The sequence below is a fragment of the Haliaeetus leucocephalus genome, unplaced genomic scaffold (assembly GCF_000737465.1).
Source record: "Haliaeetus leucocephalus isolate CR32 unplaced genomic scaffold, Haliaeetus_leucocephalus-4.0 Scaffold495, whole genome shotgun sequence".
NCBI classification, from domain to species: Eukaryota; Metazoa; Chordata; class Aves; order Accipitriformes; family Accipitridae; genus Haliaeetus; species Haliaeetus leucocephalus.
Window position 1 is genome coordinate 6,901,063 of NW_010972931.1, and position 20,444 is coordinate 6,921,506.

At 41.7% G+C, this 20,444-nt stretch overlaps 1 protein-coding gene across 1 annotated transcript in view; it reads left to right on the forward strand.

Annotated features, from left to right (window-relative positions):
• The first annotated feature begins 3,365 nt into the window (after positions 1-3,365).
• TBC1D8 (TBC1 domain family, member 8 (with GRAM domain)) overlaps positions 3,366-20,444 on the forward strand; it is a 42,666-nt gene continuing 25,587 nt past the window's right edge. The window contains exons 1-5 of the mRNA XM_010575807.1: positions 3,366-3,453; positions 4,546-4,754; positions 10,256-10,403; positions 14,805-14,923; positions 16,763-16,991. Of these exons, the coding sequence (XP_010574109.1) occupies positions 3,366-3,453; positions 4,546-4,754; positions 10,256-10,403; positions 14,805-14,923; positions 16,763-16,991 (793 nt within the window). The remainder of the gene's footprint in view (positions 3,454-4,545; positions 4,755-10,255; positions 10,404-14,804; positions 14,924-16,762; positions 16,992-20,444) is intronic.

Genomic DNA, 20,444 nt, shown 5'->3' on the forward strand with positions numbered 1-20,444 from the left:
CCCTTTTATAATTAGGGTTAAATAAAACTTTAAAATGAACTCTTGTTTCAAGCAGCTTTTTGTCTTTACTTTTTGAGATACAGTGCTTCTTTAACTTCTTGCTTGAAAGAGATCAATAAAAGATTATGTTTTGTTCCCGTTTTACCCGTGTTTTTATTTTAAGTATGATATTCCCCCCTACTATTCTTCCAGCCTCCATTTTCAGCTCAGGGCACTTTCCAAGCTGGATGTGTTCTTAGACCATTTGCAGCTCGCAGAGGATGAACATTTTGAAAAGAAATTAACTTCTTCTTCAGCTCATATAAACCTTTATGGTTCACAACTTTAAATATCAGATAATACACGAGCAAAAAGAAGCATCTTCTGTATATGAATCTGACCCTTATTATTCCTTTAATAAAAATAAATGTGGTAGGCATGATAAATACAGTTCCTTGAGCTATATGCCAGCAATTGAAGTAAACTCCCATCTTAGGATTTTATTTTTTCTTTTAAATAAAATTCTTGCAGGGCAGTAGCTTTTGAACTGATCTACAGAGCACCTCTTGGTTGTGAATGGAGATCTGACTAGTTACGTGGTAAGAGCTCTCTTCTATATTTTCCCCTTGCCTGGCTTTTCATTTTTTATTGCAAAAAGAAAAATGGCTGTTGATAAGCTCTATGTCCTTTTCCTGGTAATTTAAAAAGCAAAAGATCTTTTGCTGCTCTTTCATACTCTCTGGTCCAAACAGCACTGTAATAATTGTAAATGCATCGGCTTTTAGTAGCCCTGTGCATCTCCCAAGGTTCCAGTGGAGTCTGTTTCAGAGAAAGGCAGCAAGGGAACCGCAGAGGTTGAGGTTTCCCACGACTAAGATCGGAATCCATCTAGATTGCCCCTCTTCATTATATGGTAGCAGGAGAGGGTCAAAAATATGGTGAAGACTTAGCTTTTTAGTAGAGAATTCAAATGGGTATCCCTGTAAACATTTTTACCTTTTGGAGGGGTGAAAGGCAAAATGAGTAGCATATTAAAAGATCTGTCCCAATACAGTCTTCAAAACAGCTTGCCTTTTTGTCTTAAAATATGTCCAAGACACCAAAACAAGTTACTGATAGATAAAGGCTCAATCTGAGCTCTAATTTAAAAAAAAAAAAAAAAAAGGCACTTTTATTTTACATGCAACAGACTGAGCATAGGAAGACGCCACAGTAATGATGTTAATAAAGGATATTGGTAGTGCTTGTTGTCTGTATTCGTGGTTTTGTTTTCTGAAGGAAGAGCACTCTCTGAAGCCTCGCACAAGGAGAGGGGGAAATCCAAATACTTTACTGAAAGCTTGGACTCTCATCAGAATGTTATCTAGCCTTGCCCACAACTGGAATTCAGATCGGCAGGTTTTTTTCCCCTTTTATTTTTTTTTTTCCTCCTTATTTTACTGTTAACATTTTTTAAGGAGAATGCATGCTTATAAGCTTTTTCCCAAGAGGGTGGCTTCTCTGTTAGAGTGTTTGGCTGGGAGGCATGAGCTGGAAGGAGGGATGGGAACAGGGGGAGCCAGGCTCCTGCCTGCAAAGCCGGGCACCCCGATTCCTGACCCTGAGCCTCCTGAACTGTGCGTGCTGCTCTGGCTGCCTCTGCTTGCCTTTCTGGGGTGGGTTTCCTGCTCCTAAAGCACAGAGACGCTGAGATGGGTAAAGTGAAACGCAGGTACTTGTGTTGAAATGCTAACGTTGTGTTAAATACTAATATGAAAGGTGAAGATGTACCTGTGCATGGAGAGGAGGGGCTGGGTTGTGTCTGACCACCAGCCTGTGCAACGCTCATCCAGTGAACGATTACAATGGCTTTTTATTTTCATGTTGTGGAGGCCAAATGGCACAGAAAAAGGCAGGAAAATCACAGAATGGTTTGGGTTGGAAGGGACTTTCAAAGATCGTCTAGTTCCAGCCCCCCTGCCATGGGCAGGGACACCTTCCACCAGACCAGGTTGCTCCAAGCCCCATCCAAACTGGCCTTGAACACTGCCAGGGATGGGGCATCCACAACCTCTCTGGGCAACCTGCTCTAGTGCCTCACCACCCTCAAAGGAAAAAACCCTCTTCCTTCTAAAATAATAGAGCGTGTCTGTGGTGGCAGTTTAAGTAATGCTAGATAGGTCTCTTCAGCGTTACTTACAGCACCGACCAAAAATGAGAGAGACTTTTTTCATATTGCCCCAAGTAGTGCCCTGTGTCTGGGTATTTTACAGGACTGCAGCTTGTGTGTCCCACCTCCTCGTCCGTTTCCAGGTGGAAAACAGTTTCAGGTATTTTCACTTGTAACATGAGAATGGAAGCATTTGGCCGTGCGGCCTTTGGGGCTATAAAAATAGGCTCAGCCTGACTTGGACTGATGGCAGGGAACTGAGATAAGCAGCTGCGAGAGCCCTGCCACGGCAGAAATAACCAGTGCTGCAGGGCTGTGGCTCCATTTCCACCGTCCTGGGAGAGCGGGTGCACAGTTCGGCTCGCGTCTCTTTCCCCGCTGTGGTCTTTCCCTCCCCACGCGGTGGTCCGATGCTGGAGCAAGATCTCAGCATCCCACCCAGGGATACAGGAGTCATGGGGACCACAAGGCACCGACCTCTGCAGTGAAATGCCCGAACTCCCCTTGTTTCTCATGCCCAGCCTCCCCGGAGCACTGGGACTGAGGAATAATGATTAAACAATTTGTTTCAGTTTGTTTCTACGTGCCAGATTGGGGAAGAAAAAAACCCCCAAAAACAACAGAAACCAATTTACCTAGTGGCAGTGTTTGATCTGGCAAAGCCCATGCTGTAAGTAATGTAAGGGCTCGAATGTTGATATTTCTGTGGGTGAGTAAATGCTTGGAGCATTAGGTCTTTAAACTGAAATCTAATGTTGTCTGTGCTTATCTTCAAATGTGGTGAGCCCTTATCATTACAAAAGAAACACAGCCTTCTTTACAGCCCTTGGAGGAGTCCTCCTTCATCCTTTTTCTTATGTATTTGCCCAAATAAGTTCTGCAAATTTTTTTTTGGTGGGGGAGGCCTAATGAGAAATATTCCCTCATGGGTGCTGTATTGTATCAAAACCTGTTTATATAATTTTGCAGAATTCAGGGAAGACGGTGTGGCTGGTGTAAAGCCAAGACGTGGAGCTGCTGTCGTTAGTGGCCTTGCCTAACTGACGGTGTTCTTAACCAACAAAAAATGTGGATTTTAGGGAGGCCTGAGTGAAAGTAACAACCTGTTAAACGCCCGAGTTTTGAACTTTTAAAGAAATCAACTCAAGATGGTACAAAAGACATAGAGATGTCCCCAAACATTTATTCTGGGGGCCACCGCTGGCCACCAGTAGCTTCATGCCCACCGTCCTGGGCCATGTCGGACCTCGGTGCGGCTCGGAAGCCTCCACCCCAGCCTGTACTGCCCGGTGCCTGTGGAATGAGCAGTGCTCTCTGGCTGGGCTGTAAGAGGTGAGGATGAAGAGGGCAGCGGTGCACAGGGCATCTCAGCTCCGGGTCTTGCCTCGGGGCAGGTACGGGGTTGTAGTCACCAGTTGGGGATCTTTGTGGTGGGGTCGTTGAGGCCGGGTGGGAGCCAGCTTTGTAATCCCCCCATCCTGCTCTCAGCGAGGACGTTGCTCCTAGGGAGAGCTGCTGAGATATCTTGCAGAGCCAGGCGAGCAACTCCTATCTGGTGCCGTCCCAAGATATCCCAGTTGGTGTGGAAACCACCTTTCTGCTCCACCTGGAGCACAGGGACGGTGGGGGGCCGGGGAACAGGGACATCCACGCATCCCTCCCTGTGTTCTGCTGCCTGGTGGTGGGCTGCTCATTCAGCCGGTTTGCTTGCCTCCTCTAGGGTGGCTAATTGCTGCCCACCATGCCTATTGTGAGACTCTAATTGTTTGCAAATCATTGCGAGATGGAGGAAACTATGTGAGGTGTAATTAGGATTCAGGGTACGGAGTGCTTCTCTGCCTCCAAGAGCCAAGATCAATTCTGCTTTATTGAAGCTGTTAGTTCAATTTCACTGTCCTAAAAAAACCCCCAACTTTATTTTTGTGATCATCTGAATTGTTTGATTTGCTCTTTTCTCCCAGTTTGCATGCCTGAACAGTTTAGAGTGCTTCTTGCAGCTATTAACTCTCCTTGCGAAACTGTATCCGCTTGGAAGCAACCTGTCCTGTTGGTTCCTTCCACTTCATGGGAAGAGCTTTCTCCTTTCGGGTAAAGTATTGGTTTTGTCAGACCGCTGTTTTTGCTTCCTGGGCTTGTTTTGCTTTCAGCCCTCAGTGTTCTGGTGGAGGAGCAGAAGTAGTGAGCAGCAGTGAGCTCCCGAGGATGAATTCAGAGGCATGCTTTACGCTTCATGGCTTTGTACCGGAGCAAGAGCCTGGCAGGATGCTGGGCTGTGGCTGTAATTATAAATCCCTCAATTTGGTGGTTTTGTCTTACAAAAATATCCTATTCTGATTGAAAAAAAAGGGTATGAGTCTTTAAAACAGGGCTTTGGCATGGTACGGGTGAGCATAGCCACCAGCTGCTCTTCTGCACAGCCGTGCAGAGCAGCCACCGAGCAGTCACTGCAGGCATCGTGCCGTGCCACCGCTTCCCTGACGTTGGAAGTGCCAGGTGCCTGCGGCCAAGAGCTCTGGAGGAGCTGAACATCTTGGCACACTGGTTTGGGTCCAGGTACTGCGGTGGTCCTCTGCCTGTTTTCTCGGAAGGGCTCGATTTGGCAGATATTCTTAAGGCGGGCTTTGTTGTACATCTGTCCAGCTGTGCTGGTCTCAGGTGCATTGGAAACCTCAAGTCTTTTTTTTTTTTTTTTTTTTTTTCCCAATAGACCAGAGAGAAGCAGAAGGAAAGTTTTCTCTCTGCTTCAGTCTTCTGCAGTAGTTGGTTTGCTTGCGCAGGGGCTAAGGCTGTTCTGCAGGATGCTGGTGGCATAGGCTGGACTCTGTCTTCTGTGTGATCCCTTTGGTTTTGGGAGACGGGGTGTAAATGCTTGATTTGGGAAGTTCAGGGCTGCGGCACACGGGTGGGAAGAGGTGCCTCCTTGTGAGCATCTGGCCTGCAGCTCCCCAGGTTTTAGAAATGCCATCAGAGTTTCTTACCAACTAATTGCAGATACTGCATGTTACTGTTTCTTTGAACTACATTGACCTTCACTCCCTGCTTTGTAGTGAATTTATGAGTTTGTGTTAAAAAAAAGATCCTGGCTGTGGTGACCAGATGTCTTATTTAAAAACAAAGTAAAACTGGAAGGGTAATGTTGCCCAGTATTGTGGTACTGCAGGCTTCTTTGTCACTTACCCTTAGATTTAACTAAGTTTTCTTCCCCCCCCCCCAAAAAAAAAGGCAATAGCAGCTTTGGCCTTTTTGCCTTTTTGTTTTATTTTTTGAGGATTTTATTAATTTATTGGTCCCAGACTCTTAAGTGATCAGTCCAAGTCCCTCTGCCTTGCAGCATGGCTTAGCTACTGAAATGACCATCCCATTTATGGGAAGGCATTTGAGTAGTTCTGAAAAATTTCCGTTTAAGGCCTTTAAAATATGATGGAGGTAAGCAGAAATCATCTTGCTCTATGTAGAGGGTGCCTTAATTCATGTGCTGTTGAGGCAGGCATAATTGTTAGTGCCTTGGACTGTTTCTTGAGTATTGTCTTAAAAGATGGAAATAATAGATAGTTTTTCAGTTCCAGCTTTCAGTTTGAGTTCAGCTTTAATCACCCTCTGCCCAGTGTCTCAGAAGTTTAAAAGAATTTTTGAAATACCACGTGGATAATTAACACCGATCTGGGAAAAGAGCCTGCATTCTTTAGTTTGAAAGATACGGTATGTTTCGTAGAAATTAGATTAACTTTCTGTAAACATGTTCCTTTTTCTAGATTAGTTATGAACATGACACAGGATAACTTGTAATGGGATCTTTTATATTTCTGTGGGGGTATAACGAACCATGTCTTTAAAGATGAAGAGTGGTGCACTTGTGGTAGTTAAATCATTTGAGAACCCGATCATTATAAAATATCCTTGACTTACCTTTTTTTCTGTGAAGAAATGCTCGACAAGTTCATTGTGCCTGATGTCCTGTTTGCGTTCCATTAGGTTACAGATTGACCTCTGTAAAAGGGAGACACTCCCTACCTATTGCAGAATTTGAAATGGTTCCTTGCTAATTTTTATATTTCAGTTTATTTGTGGTGTTGTATCTGTAATATGCATGTACATTTGATAAAAATGGATTTGCAATTAGAAGTACAACAGTGTTGTTTTACTTGGAGGCATTCTGATTTCCAGTATTGAAGCAATAAAATATGCACAAAAGTAGACGTTTCAGTGAAATAAAAACTACCACGTGTGGGATTTGTAGCGAGTTTTCCAGATTTGTTTTATAGACTTACTTCTGAAAAAATATAGGTAGATGTTCCCTCTACCTGAAATCCAGCCTACAGCTAAAGTGATCAGATTTGTTGAGGAGAAGCATATAATTTCAGTAGAGGTGTGTCTTTTTCCACTTATGCTGTTCCCTCCTCCATATTTGTCAGAAGTATACATTACACCTGAAACTTGCATATGAATTTTAGCCTGGGAATATTCTTTTTGCATGAAGAAACTTGTACCTTTTGAGGAACCTGCGATGTTCTGTCAGCAGTCTTTAGCAGAAGGCTTTGCAAACCTGTGTCTGCAGCTTTCCTTAGTGCAGTTACTGTACAGTTAACTGCTTTCCTGAAATACTTCTGCATCTTGGGAGGTCAAAAAACGGACGAGAAGTTGGTGGACTAGCTTGTTAAAGGGAAAGAGGTACTCTGAATTTTAACTTCCTCCCAAAAATCTTGGCCCATATAGACTAAAAAGAAGAAAAACGATGGGAATTTTGGGAAGGAAACCAGTGTAGCAGTTCTTCTCTTTTTCCCCTCTGCTTCTGTTCCCTTTTAATTTTTGACTGTCCTGTAGTATAACTGGTTTCACTGTTGCCTGTGATATGGAAGAGGTCTGCTGCATCCTAACTGAAGGCATGCTAATGCATCAACATGTGAGCCAGAGACCCTTTTATTTCATAAGCAGACCCTATTTTATCAGAGACCCTTCCATGGAACAGGCGGTTAGGACACATTATTAGAAAGGTGCTTGCTCACAAGCTAGATATTTTTCAAAGCATGTTTCAAAATCACTATTCTGTGCAAAGTTTCTGGCTTGTTTGTTTGTTTGTTCACGGATTTTTGGGTTGCTTATTTTTCGATGCTCAGTGAGAAGCGTAACACAAGTGTTAGGATGTGAAAGTTACCCCCAATGAGTATGAGGCAACTCACACTGGAAAAACTTTGCCTCTAGTTTTAGCAATTTTCATGCTGCTACGGTTTCAACTAAAGGATCATATTAGGCCTGGGTGTATTTATTAGCGTTGAATCCTTTTCATGCTCCTGCAAATGTGCTTGTAATAATTCCCCTTTTTTCTGCCTCTGTCAGTCTTTCCTTTATTTTTCAGCACTTAAGCAGCAACTTTATGTGCAGCTGAACCACTGCAGAAGTACAGGTTATAAACCACAGTCGTGGGGACCTGCCAAACAAGGCTGCTGCTCCGTGTTTGGCAGGAGACTTCTGAAAAGACGAATGGAGGGTCTGCTGCACAGCCTGCAGCGATGGTGGATAGCCTTGCCGGGGGCTGGGAAGAGACCCAAGCACGGGGACGGGACCCACCGTCAACCACAGCGCTGGCTTAGAGTGATTTAGGTGTGGGGTTGCTGCGTCCTTAGGATGGGGGGCAGGCCCCTTGGGCTTTCTTTTGGCAGGTATCCTGATGACCACGCTCTTTTCTTCTTCTCGTTGATTCTTAGTTCTGGCTCCTCCTTGCCATTCTCAGTTAATATTTTAGCTATGGGTAGTTTACACAAGGGAGATTTTTTTTTTTTTTTTTTTTTCACAGTTGAAGGAGGAAACTTTTTAATAGCTGGTAAGCAAAATGGAAATTGTAAGCAGAAGTAGACAGTGAGAAGAGGAATTGGTTTTTCTGGTCAGTTATTCAGGAACAGAAAAAGGAATTTAATTTTGCACTGGCTAAGAAGTGAAAACAAAATTTTGCAGCTACTTCTGTGCTTTCTGTGTTTTTTCATGATTTCTGAAAAAAAAAAAAAGTATTTCACAAATCGGATGTTCATTAAACGTTCTCTTGGGATTTTGGTAGCACTTAATGTTAGTTGACTTTTTTCCATGACTTTAGTGAAATGAAAAAGAAATCTTTCCCCTAGATCCATCATTAGGGGAAAACATGCGCAGCACTTCGTAAGTGTCATCATCTTTTTTTTTTCTTGTTCAAGTCTGTTGAAAATTGAAAGGTAAACCCTATTTTTGTTCTCTGCATCATTTGATACTGTCTTACTGGCTTTAATCCAGCTGTTCTGAAGACCGTACACTGAAGTTGGTGCTTTGTTTTCTGTGAGCACAGATAATTTGCTAGGTCTTATACCTGGATGAATTTTTCTGTCCTTTTCTTGCAGTTACAGGAAAGCATTTAGCATTTTCTGGTATTATACGTATTATTGGTCTCCAAATTCAGGTCTCCATTTTAAATAGGTGGGTGTAATATCTGTACATTTATTAAGCTGAGAAGCAAACTGGTGCTGAATAATATCTCACCATACATTTTTAAAACATACTGTGTCCAACTTCTGTTTGGCTTTGAAAGCATCGTCAGTGGTGTGTGTGAATGCGAGGGGGAAGTACTTGATGTAATTTTCTTTGCTTTTGGAAGGTTTTTGATGCTGTTCCATGTGAGCTTCTTACACCTCCTAGACCAGAAAGTGGTTACACTGCTGCTTTGTTGTGCCGAACTCAAATTAATTAGCAGTGGTATGTTGTCCAAGTGAGAAGGCATTTCAGATGAGGACTTTGTAGGTCTCATTTTATTGTTTCCATTAATCACTTGGGTGATGGACTGGAGAATGCAATTATAAAAACTGCATGTGGTGCCAAGGGCTGGCAAAACTTCTGGAGGCTGAGAATAGTTCCTTTTGTGCTGGGTTAATGGTGAAGGAGCAGAAGTACAACAGGTTGGAAAAATTAAATGTGCAAAGGGAAAATGTAGTATTGCAGATACTTATGTCACTAGATACTGTAGTGACATAAGCAAACATGGTAAAGCCATTCCTCGCTGTCTGCCATCCCTCTCCATAGGAGGTTTTGTCTCTGCAGGACATACAGTATAGGGGAGTTGAATATAAAGCTGCTCCTGAACTGCAATTTATAGGCACCATAAATGAATTCTAAGTTACTTTACCATGCCAGCTCGCAAATCATGGCATTTGGCTAACTTTTTCATGCATAGCTTGGTTCTCCCTGCTGGGGGCAGGGGGGTGGCAGCTCCAGCTGGCCTTCAGACTGAAAAATCCTTCTGGGGGGCAGCAATTGCTCCAGCTCTCCAAAATGAGTTTGCCTGTATTTACGTCAAGTGCCGATTTACAGTGGGATACTGCTGCGAGCTGTCTTGGTTACAGTGGTGTGTATGCAGGATACACCCAGGAGGTGATTTTCCACTCTTCTTATGGCTGAGTCTTCACTAGTAGTGAGCATCATGTCCAGTTTGGAGTGTCACGCTCAAAGATAAGCTGGAGAGGTTCCAGTTTAAGCTCAAGAACAATGAGGTCTTTAAAAATATGACCTGTAAGGAAGAAATGAGGTGATTTGAGTTTCTTTAGAAAAAGAGAAATCATTAAAGGGTGGGCAACCATGATGATACTTTTTCAGTATGTCAGGCATTAACATCAAAAACGCCTGTGGCCAATTACTCTCCGTGTTCCAGGGAGCAGGATTAATTTCCAGCAAGAAGGTTTGAGATTGTGGTGGTTGGCTTGTTTGTTTGGGGTGGTTTTTTTCTGTAAGAATACTTAATGAAAATAGTGGAAGAGGCTAGCTGGGGAAGTTGTTGCATCTTGGTTGTGGGAGGTTTTGAAGAACAGGTTAGACAAACACCGCTTATGGCACAGGTGTATTTATCCAGTTTCAGAGCAGGGCTGGAACAGTAACTTCTTAAGGTGCCCTCAGGTCTTTCCACTTCAGTTCTGTGGTTATATACATATATAAGAAGCAAAACCAGAAATGCAGAGAACTCGATATGCTTTTGATCTTCTAATCTGGTTTGCCTTTCGCTTTGTGAGCATCTGTAAATTGCAGCATAAAATAGGGGAAGAATTGTTATCGTTATGTTCTGTGTTTTAATTTTATGGCTTTAGATGTGAAAATACTTGCAGACTACAGAAGTGAAAGTTGGCGCTAATTCTCTTTACCCCCTTTTTCTTTTCAGGTCGCTTGGTTGGTGCCTTGGACGCTGTGTTAGACTCTAATGCACGCGTCGCTCCATTTCGAATTTTACTCCAAGTTCCAGGCTCACAGGTTTACTCTGCCATTGCATGTGGTGAGTTATTGAACGGATCAGAAGTTTACTGGGCCGTAGCTATTGGTGAGTCACAGACGGAAAACCCCAAACCAATTCTGAGCATGGTCAGTGTCTGCATGTCCAAGAAGCTCAAGGTAACCCCAGCTAGTAGTGTGTGCGTGGGAAGCTACTGCCTACAGCTTGTTTAACAACCAAATTAACCTCTGGTTAAAATCCCAGATAGGAATTATGAAAAAGTGTTAACTAGGAACATTAAGTTTCTATAGAAAGCTTGTTTAGCTGAGGGTGTTTTGCGTTAATTTTCTGTCTCTTGCAAAGTAGTGTGGTTCTCTCTTCATATGCAGATTTTTTCCTGCAGCAGTAATTGTTCCTTACAGCTAGAAGCTACTTAGTCTAGGCTTTCACCAGTCTAGCCTTTCGCTTGCTTACCATGAAACCTCTTACCCCACTTGGTTATAATGAAATATAACTGGAACATTTGGAAGATGCTACATGATTTAGGAGGTAGAGTTGTCGGGGGAACATCTAATTGCCTGGTCTGCTGTGCACTAATCCCTTTTGCAGTGTTTCTGCAACCTCCGAAGGTTGGGCTCATCTTCAGGAAAGTGATATCGATGTGAATTGCAGCAACCTTCCCGTGGCACAGTAAAGGCCATCTGGGTGTGCTTGTTCCATTCATCCTGTTCTTGCCTGGCCAGTCTGCAGGCCTGTTCTCATCCCTTCTGTGCTGGTCTATAAAATCCAGCATTGAAATTTACTGCAGGTTTTCCTTTGGGAATGGTTCAAAGCTGCACCAGGGGAGGTTTAGACTTGGCATTAGGAAGCATTTCTTTACCGAGAGGATGGTCAAACACTGAAACAGGCTTCCTAGAGAGGTGGGCAATGGCTCCAGCCTGTCAATGTTTAAGAGGCATTTGGACAATGCCCTTCACAACATGCTTTAACTTTTGGTCAGCCCTGAAGTGGTCAGGCAGTTGGACTAGATGATCATTGTAGGTCCCTTCCAACTGAAAATATTCTGTTCTGTTCTATTCTATTCTTATTCTTACTCTTATTCTGTTCTTTCCTTTCTTATATGGATCAAGCCATGAAATAGTTAGCTAATGTAAGTGTTGACATGTTGTTGATGGTGTTTGACATAGTAGTCCTTCAAATGGAAGGGGCAATCTATATATATATATATATTTGCCCCCTTCCTCTGTACAAGGTCATTCAGCATTTCTTCCTTGGTTCAGCAGTGATCCCTCTGCATGTTCTCCATTAATACTGGGAATTTTTCCCTGTGCCAGATGTGTGTGAAGAAGGTTGCGTAAAGTCTGTTTGTGCTATTTTTGTTGTGGGTAGGTTTTCTTCATTTTGCAATAGCTCTATGCTTTATATCCCTACCTGCCTCCTTTTTATATTTAAATAATGCCATCTCATGGAGAAATTTAAGAGCTTCATGCTGTTACAGTCCTCTGATGAAGCCAGGTAGATTTCACTGGAAGAGTAAGATCAGTGTTGCTGTCATGGGCTTCTTGATCATTTGAATACATGTAATATTCCTTTCTGGGGCTGATCCTTGCCCTATCCACACTCTTACTGCCCACAGGTTTTTTTTCTTTTATATTAAAGGAACTACAAATCAAAAACCTGCCTGGTAGGAATGGTTAAGGATTTTGCTGAGATAAACTTACTTGATTAATGTTTTCTAAAATTCTCTTTGGCTCTTCTGAATGGATGCTCAGCCCGGAGAAAATGAGATTTATAGTAACAGAGCGGAAAGCAGAGGGCTCTGTTTTGTATGCTGTGTGGGTAGGACGTACGCGGTTGCCAGAGCTGCGCAGAAATGAAAAACCACGGTAGCAGAAGTTGTTTCTGAATAATATCACTGCTGTGAAAACCTGATGTGAGTGTCCAGGGGAGACCTGGCACTGGCAATAGGAGTCAGAGGAACAGCATCACCCGACCCTTGTCTCAGCAAGCTGGAGGACTTTCCCTGTGCGGAAGCGGCCATCGCTGCTCGCTCAGCTCTGTCCTGTCTGAGCAAGGTGCTTTGCACAAATACGATGCTAAGAGTTTTGTTACTGGATTTGGAAGGAGCAGTGAGTCAAATTAAGGTTCCTGCTGTATAGCAAGGACAAGGAGCAGCTCCAGGAGCTCCTTCCAGTCTCCCGGTGTAAATTCATTAGGGGTAGCCATCATGTCATTAGGCAGTTAATTAAAATGACATTTTTTAATTGTGTGTTGGCAGTCCTCTGTTCCAGGAGCTGTAGGCTTAAATGATAATATATGCGTAAGGGTCAGATCTGTGTTACAGACTTTCGCAAATCTCTGAGGGCTGCTAGGAAGTCTGATCTCTGCCCAGCACGGCTGTTCTGGCAGAGATGTTTTAATCCAGATGGTTAATCATGTTATACCAGTATGGGAAGAAAAAAAAGGCTAACCTCAGCCCTAGTGTAGAGCCACTTAGGATTTTCCTTTCAGAAGGCTTGTGGGCAAAACAGAAACCCAAGTCCCAGTCAAGTGAAGTAGGTTTCGGGAGAGGGAGAGCAAAGGGATTGGTGAGAAGTGAGTTTAAAGAAGAGATTATGAGGAGTGAGGCTGTGGTTAGACTAAGCGTACATTTGGCACAGGCACATGAAGAAGGTGGGTAAAAGGTGGAATAAAATGCTGTGCAGAGCATCGGCACAGGAAGAGGGATAAGGAAGAGATTGTCAGTGCTTGGGACAAATCACAGGACGACTTTAAGCCGTGAAATGGAAATTAGAAATAAAGAAGGACCAGAAAGGCTGAGGGCTTGGCCTGACCAAATGAAAGGGGCAGGGAGATCTTGCAGTATTTGAGCAGAATCCCTGGAGATAGCTAAAGGCAGGCAGGCAGGATTGCAGTACCCCCGATGGGAGATAGCTGCTGCCAGAGCCCAGGCTCAGAGCAGTCCGAGCAGTGTGGGTGCTGCTGTGAAAGATGTCTTGCTCACGGCTTATTTCACGTGAGTAAGCCCACCAGCTCTCCCATACGGTTGGTATCTTTTAGGTTGCTCAGAAATAAAAATTCAACTCAGTATTTGCTTTGCGCAGCCTTTTCAGTATAAAGTGAGTGTATTTGTGGTGTTCTTAACCATTGATATAATTTGTTTTCTTTACCTAAAGGGCATTTAAGTGTCTCTTCTTTAGTGATTTTATTTTTTTTTTTTTTCTAATTTAACCTTGATTAATGATATTTATGAAGTTCTGTCACAGGACCTTTCTGTCAAGGAAGTTAAAGCTTGGGAAGTTTCCCTGCCAGTTGGCATTCTGCATGGAAAACAGAGCAGAGGAAAGTGGAAAATCCTTAGCTAAATTTATCATTTTTTTTGTTGTGAGGCAACATGATGCATCTCTAATGTACACACATATCAAATGTTGAGATAATGGGTCTTCTATTTGAGATTCATTTTATTATTATATTAATCTGATTTGTATGTCTCTTACATCCACCTACTTCTCTTTCTTCCACTAGCAAGGCATTAGGAAAATGAACTTTTGCTGCCTTTACTTTTTTACCTATAACTTTTAATCACTGACCAGTAAGATCTGGAGGGGGCAGATTTTCCCTCATTGCTCTGTATGGTGCCCATCTTGCTCTGACTTTTCTGTAATCGTGTGATGCAGCAACAGTTCAGTTTCAAGCAGAAAGAGCCAAAGCAAATAGGTGGTGACTGAAATATTATTTCTGGAGTTAGTGTGAACACATTACATTTAAACAACAGCAGCAAACCCCTCAAATAAATCCTTGGAGAAGGAAGCCTTAAAGATTTGAAAATCTGTGTTTGTCAAAGATTTTCTGTTCTGTATTTCTTCCTCAAACTGCAGAATTGTGCTCTTGTAGACCTTGTAGGTGTGCTGAACCAAACTCTTTTATTTTTAGGTACTTTAATTATTATAGAGAGCTTTTAAAACAGGATGCAGATTATGACCATGTATATTCCTTTCAAAGGGTGTGCATGTGTGTGGGGTGTGTGTTTATGCATGTGTGTACCGAGGAGGGAGAAAGGAAGATCAGGGACTTTTGGGAACAGGAGGACGTAAATCAGAGGTTTCCAGTGGCTGGTTAAGGAACTTCATGTCAAAATAAGCTACAGTCCAGCAGCTCAGGATGAAGTTTTGCTGTTTTTTCTGCTTTGACTTTTAATGCAGCGTTTGCTGGCTAAGAGCGTCTGAGAAGATAAAACTAAAAGCACTAAAACTCATTCTCTAAAACAATGAGGTTTTTGTTTTTCTCTAACTATACTGCTACGAACAAGACCTTTTCAACCTGTTTGCTACCAAGAATTTTGAGGTTGAAAGTTCAGTTTCTCATAATGGATTAATGAAATAGTGTGTTTTATTACTTTTTTTTTCTTCCTTTCAATTTTATTTTGTAGGATGAATTTCAGTACACTACTTTTTGCTTTTCTAGGTGCCACTGCAGAGGAGATAAACCAGCACTGGGAATGGCTGGAACAAAATTTGCTCCATACTTTGTCTGTGTTTGACAATAAAGAAGATATTGTTAGCTTTGTCAAAGGGAAAGTGAAGGTAAGGGAACTCTCTTACTTTTACCCTTCCCTGCCTGATTACGTGTGGTTTATTAGAAATAATGTCATGAAGTTGTTGTCATTCATATTTGGTTTTGTCCGTCTAAACATTATTTATTGGTTTTCTGTGTGGCACTTGCACCTGATATGGCTGGCATCTGTGCATCTTTACTTGCATCTCCTTGGAAACATCTCAAACCCAAAGTATCTAATTTAGTCTTTATTCCACCCATCCCTTTCCAGCTTCACTGTTCTCTTCCCTGTGATGTGCAGCTGAGCTATCTTCATCTGCTTTCAGTTCCTTCACCTTTCCAAAACAATATATGAAACACCTTCCCTTCCTGTATCTCAGCTTTTCCTCCTTACTACGTTCATCCTCCTACCTCCCGTGTTTTTCCTAGCTGTAACCCATCAGTTTCTCCTGCCCATTTCCATACTCCTGTCCCTCTCGATGGGACTCAGAGGTGTCAGCAGGTGATAGCCACAGTGCCTGCATCTGCCGGCAGCACACCTGTGCGGACAACGACACAGTCCCCGCAGCACAGGGACAGGGGACAAGGTCCTTGTGCCATGGCACCTGCATCGTAAGGATTTGGCGTGGAAACTGCCGGTGGCTTTGCAGGACGTGGGAGTCACGGCCGGGCGCTGCAGCGAAGCTGCTGGCTGGCCACAGGGTTGCAGAAATGAGCATCCTTTTGGAAGACTAAAGAATTTTAAAAGTAAAGGGATTTGGTGACCGAGGACCAGATTTAAAACAATAACAGTTTGTGTGGTAAAACTTAGAAAGCCTGGTGCCCTGAGCTTTGCGTCTAGTAAAAATACACTCCAAGAGGAGCTCGGTGATGGCTGGCGAGGATGTGGGTCTGCTGGTGACTCCTGTACCTCAGGTCCTGCTGCTGACTTTTCCTGGCTAAGAGTTTTAGCGAGGTGCTCTTCCCCCTATACCCCTTTTTTGGTCTGGAAAATTTGTAGGAACGTAACGTTTTTGGTGAATTTCAACCCTGCTGCTGTGATCTCAGTGGGCTCTGAAGTTGGGGAAGAAGGGGACGGAGAGGCAAAAGATCACCGTAGAAATCTTAGTTTTTATCCTGCTTTCTTAAAAAAACAACTTTGTCTAAGTGCACTGAAAGGCTCAAATAAAATTAATCTCTCTTGATAATGCTGTGACAGCCTGTTACCTAGCACAGCACATATTTTAAAATAATTCTTCAGGTTTCATTAGTTAATGTTAAGTCCAGGTTTTGGACCCTTGCCTCTGCTGTAGATTTTTGGCATATTAGGACTGCTTGGTAATTGCAAGCTATACCAGGTGCTGTAACAGTTTATTTGTCTGAACGGTGCAATACATACTTAACTCCTTTGTTGTAATACCGCTATTAAAATTCTCAACACTTAATTATATTTACATAGATGTTCTTGAAACCATGTTTTCAATGGTTCCAAGCATGTTACAAGTGACTGACACATCTCACTGCATTGCCTCTTCATAGGAGAATAGTACTGGTCAACATACACAATTGTTACTCTGCCTTTGCTCTGTATACGCCAAATAACAGTGATCATAAGCAGCAGCAAAACTGTAAATGCATGGTTTTGCCAGACTCATTGAAAAAATAATAATAAAAGAAAGCCCCTGGAAGTTTTGATTTGGAAGCATTCAAAATGTGTGAGAGATGCAAACACCACAGAAATTTCTCCATTTGTGAAAACTGCAAATCAATTTGAATTGCTTTGTAAGAAAGGGTTGTGTTATTGAAATTTGAATGGGTAGCTTGTAGCAACTTGCTCGAGTGTGAATGCCATAGCTTTATCCTGATATATTATCTTGTTATGGACTCAGGCGCTGATTGCAGAGGAAACAAGCAGCAAGCTTGCCGAGCAGGAGGAAGACCCCGAGAAGTTCCGAGAAGCCCTGGTGAAATTTGAATCCAGATTTAATTTTCCTGAAGCAGAGAAGTTGATCACCTATTATTCATGTTGCTGTTGGAAAGGAAAAGTTCCTCGGCAAGGCTGGCTTTATTTGAGCATCAATCATCTCTGTTTTTATTCCTTTTTCCTGGGCAAAGAATGTAAGTGTAAATGCTTAAGAAATCTGATGCTGGGAAGAGATATAAATATATTTAAAAGCAAGAATACCTAGAATTTTTATGAAAAGCCTAGTTCACCTCTGAAGTTTAGTTTCTGGGTTTTTTGTTGTTCAGCTGAGAGATCCTGTTTAATTTAGTTCTCACTTCAGCCTTTATGTTTATATTTTATTATTAATCCAGTAGTAAAAATGAGAGTGTAAGAGCATGCAGACACAGCTGTTATCTGGTTCTTTTTCTTGCTATGGTGAAGCAGCCTTAAAATATAACAGACCTCCTACAGATTCTGAAATAGAGACTTTTAGTGCCGAAAATGGTGAGTAAGGACGGGTCCCTCCCATAAGCAGGGAAGCAGAGTCATCGCTGCCGGGGGGGCAGGGAAAGGGCTAGTGGGACCAGGGATGCCAGAGTCCAGCTGCCTGCCTGAAAGTAGCCCAGGAAACATAACTGGGCTGTGCCGTGGAGAACCAGATGAAAATTCAGAGTTTTTAAGGGAAAGCAACAGCAGTTTAGGGATTTTGTGTGTGTGTTTCTGCATAACAGTGCAGGAAGATCACAAGAAGTGTGTCCCGGGGTTTTTAGACCTTCAGATGGTTCAGTGAGCTGTAAGACTTTGGTCATGGTGTTCCTCTACAGAGGAAGGGTCATGTGATTATGAAAAGCCTGTCAGAATAGATATCAGAATGTAAAAATGAATGTAGCCATGTAAACTCTATAGCATGTCTCTATTTAGTACGATTGTGCATGAACTGATAACATTTTAAGTCCTCTTTGTCCTGCTGGAACTTCAGCAAGGACAGTAATATAAAACTATATGGTTATAAATATAGCAAGAATTGTCAGTTAAAACAATTAGGAAAACTTTAGCATTTACTGTCTGGGTTTAATATTGGGATGGCTAATCAAATAAAAATGTAGGTTTAAAAATGAAGTACATTAATGTAAAGATGAGGAAGATAGTAATTGGTAATTTCTAAGACTAACATAGGAAGATAGAGTTAGAGGTCCTTACTTCCCTTATATTATTTCAGGCCAATTATTTTGTCATATCTGCAAAAGGTGGCAGAGTTAGATTTAAAATGCTGGCAAGTTTGTTATTTGTTATAAAAACAGAAGTTGAGTTTTGCTGGGAAGACTAGAATGGAGTCTCTTGATACATACTAGATATCTGAGTTCTTATTTAATCTCCTTGTTTTCTGTTTAGTATTAAATAATATCCTTTGTCAGTCATTTCTTCTTGCTATCATTGCAGGCTTTTTCTCATTAAATCTGAGATATCTGGCCTGCCAAAGCACACAAAGCAAAAATGATACTTATTAATGATAGATAATGGGGGAAGGAGGAGGGAGAGAGAAAAACCCTTTATATTGTTCCAAAAATTTTGTTCATGCAATACCACAGATTGTTAAATGATACTGGAAGTACAACATCATGCTGTATTATTTAAGAAGAAATTGCTTCTCATCTCTTTTTAATAATAATTCATTATGAGAATACAAAAAAACCCCCACAAACCACTACATGTTTGCAACTTTTCATTTTGACCATGGAAAATACACTGTTCATTCACTGTTGCAGTCTGTTGCATTGCCTTTGTGTTCCCATGCATTTGCATGGAAATGTGAAATAAAAACCTGGATTTTCTTTTGGTTAAACAAACTTCCCTAGCTCAGTGGGAAGCATTATATGTTGAAATGCTTCCCACTTCCTCGATCCTGATAAAGCAGATTGCTTCTGTTTCAAAGCTAGTAGTACTTTGTCACATTTATGAAATACTTGTATTACATCGAATAATCCTGATTTACTGTAGTTCTCATTGTTACTATTTGAGAAGCTGATGCTGATTATATGTAGAACAAGTGATTCATTGTCTTTTTTTTCAGGTAGCAATCACAAATTAAATCCGGTTAAATCAGGTCTTGAAAATATTGCTAAGAAATCACATTTATTGTATTCTTCTATACAGCACAGGGAAAAAACCCAATATGTGAGTTGCAATAAAAATAGTTCTTAAACGTGTTTTAACTCTGTAAAAATCCCCCCAAATTGTAGACTGAAATCTCTTTATAGGCAAAGCATTAAATCTTCTGCTTCTGGCAAGTCTGTCCCCTTCCCCTTGTTTTATTTTATGTTGAAATGACCTGGAATGCAATATTGGAACCTGTTTTCAGCTTCTCATAAAATTAACTTATGGCTTATGTGAGCATAAACTCCATGGAACATTTTTTCCAGGACAAGTCCCCTTTTATCTAAGCCTCGAAATATTTGCAGAATTTCAGAGGCTTAGAATGTCAGGTTTCTTGAAAGGGCATGCCAAAGTTTCTTCACATTTTTTAATTAAACTTGTGTTTTTTCTAAAACTTTGAAGACTTTGTACCTTTCATCAGTAGTTTGGGCCCCTTACAGTCTGCTGTGCTGTTTCTATAACCAACACTGTAGAGCCTATGTGATTCCGACCTGCGTGAACAATAGTGCTATTGCTACGGCGCTATTTAATCTTTCTTCCCTTGGCTGTGCCGGTACAGATGATTTTATGACCATTCGCAACAGTTAGTGCGTGTTGACGCAGCTGTGCTTTATTTAAGTAAGAAAAAATGTAATCGGCAAATAATCTTGACAGCTGTGGTTCATGTAGTACAGAAAACTTGCTGAGGGTAGCTCCTTAGGTAATTAACGATCATGGATAAGTGTCATATATATATGACAATGTTTGTTATTACTGCCTTTTTATTGCTTTATTGGCATCAGGAGACCAGCTAGGGATGTTAGGGGGTGTAGTCTTGATGTTATTGGCACAGAGAATCCTGGGAAGCTTCCAACAGTTGTTAAGAAGAAATTTAATCTATTTTAAAGTCCTTTCCAGCCTAATTTCTACCCAGAGATTCATATGACAGTGGCAAGGAACATCCTGCAGTGGTTATCTAAAATAAACTGATTGTGTTTACCATTTGTGTTTATGTGATTCAGCAGTGTTTAAGTATAGAGAACAGTGTCCTATACTTTTTCTTTTCTATAAACAAGTCTAACTATAGTTAATGTTCAGGGCAAGATTTGCCTGTGCACCTTTTCAGTAAAAAGTAATCAAAATGAGAAGATTCTGTTGCCTAGGCAGCTTTTTTTTTTTTTTTTAATGCCCTGGTTATAGTAGTAATTAAACTTTATAAAAATGTCTATGTGCAAAAGCTTCCTTTTGTATGGGAGTTAGCTTTATTTTAAAAGTTAAAGTACTGTGCATGTAATTGGGTTTCCACCTGCCTACAGTTTTCTTTCTGGGAGATTACAAAGCCTTTCCTTATTGTCTTTGTACTCTTGAAATGAACTGTTTCTTCTGGTAGTAATGAAGCAGGCTGCAGAAATGACTTGTAAAGGAGTTAGGAGCACAGCTTGTGGCAGGTGTTGTGCAAAGGCAGAACTCCCCAGTCCAGCACTTCTTATGAA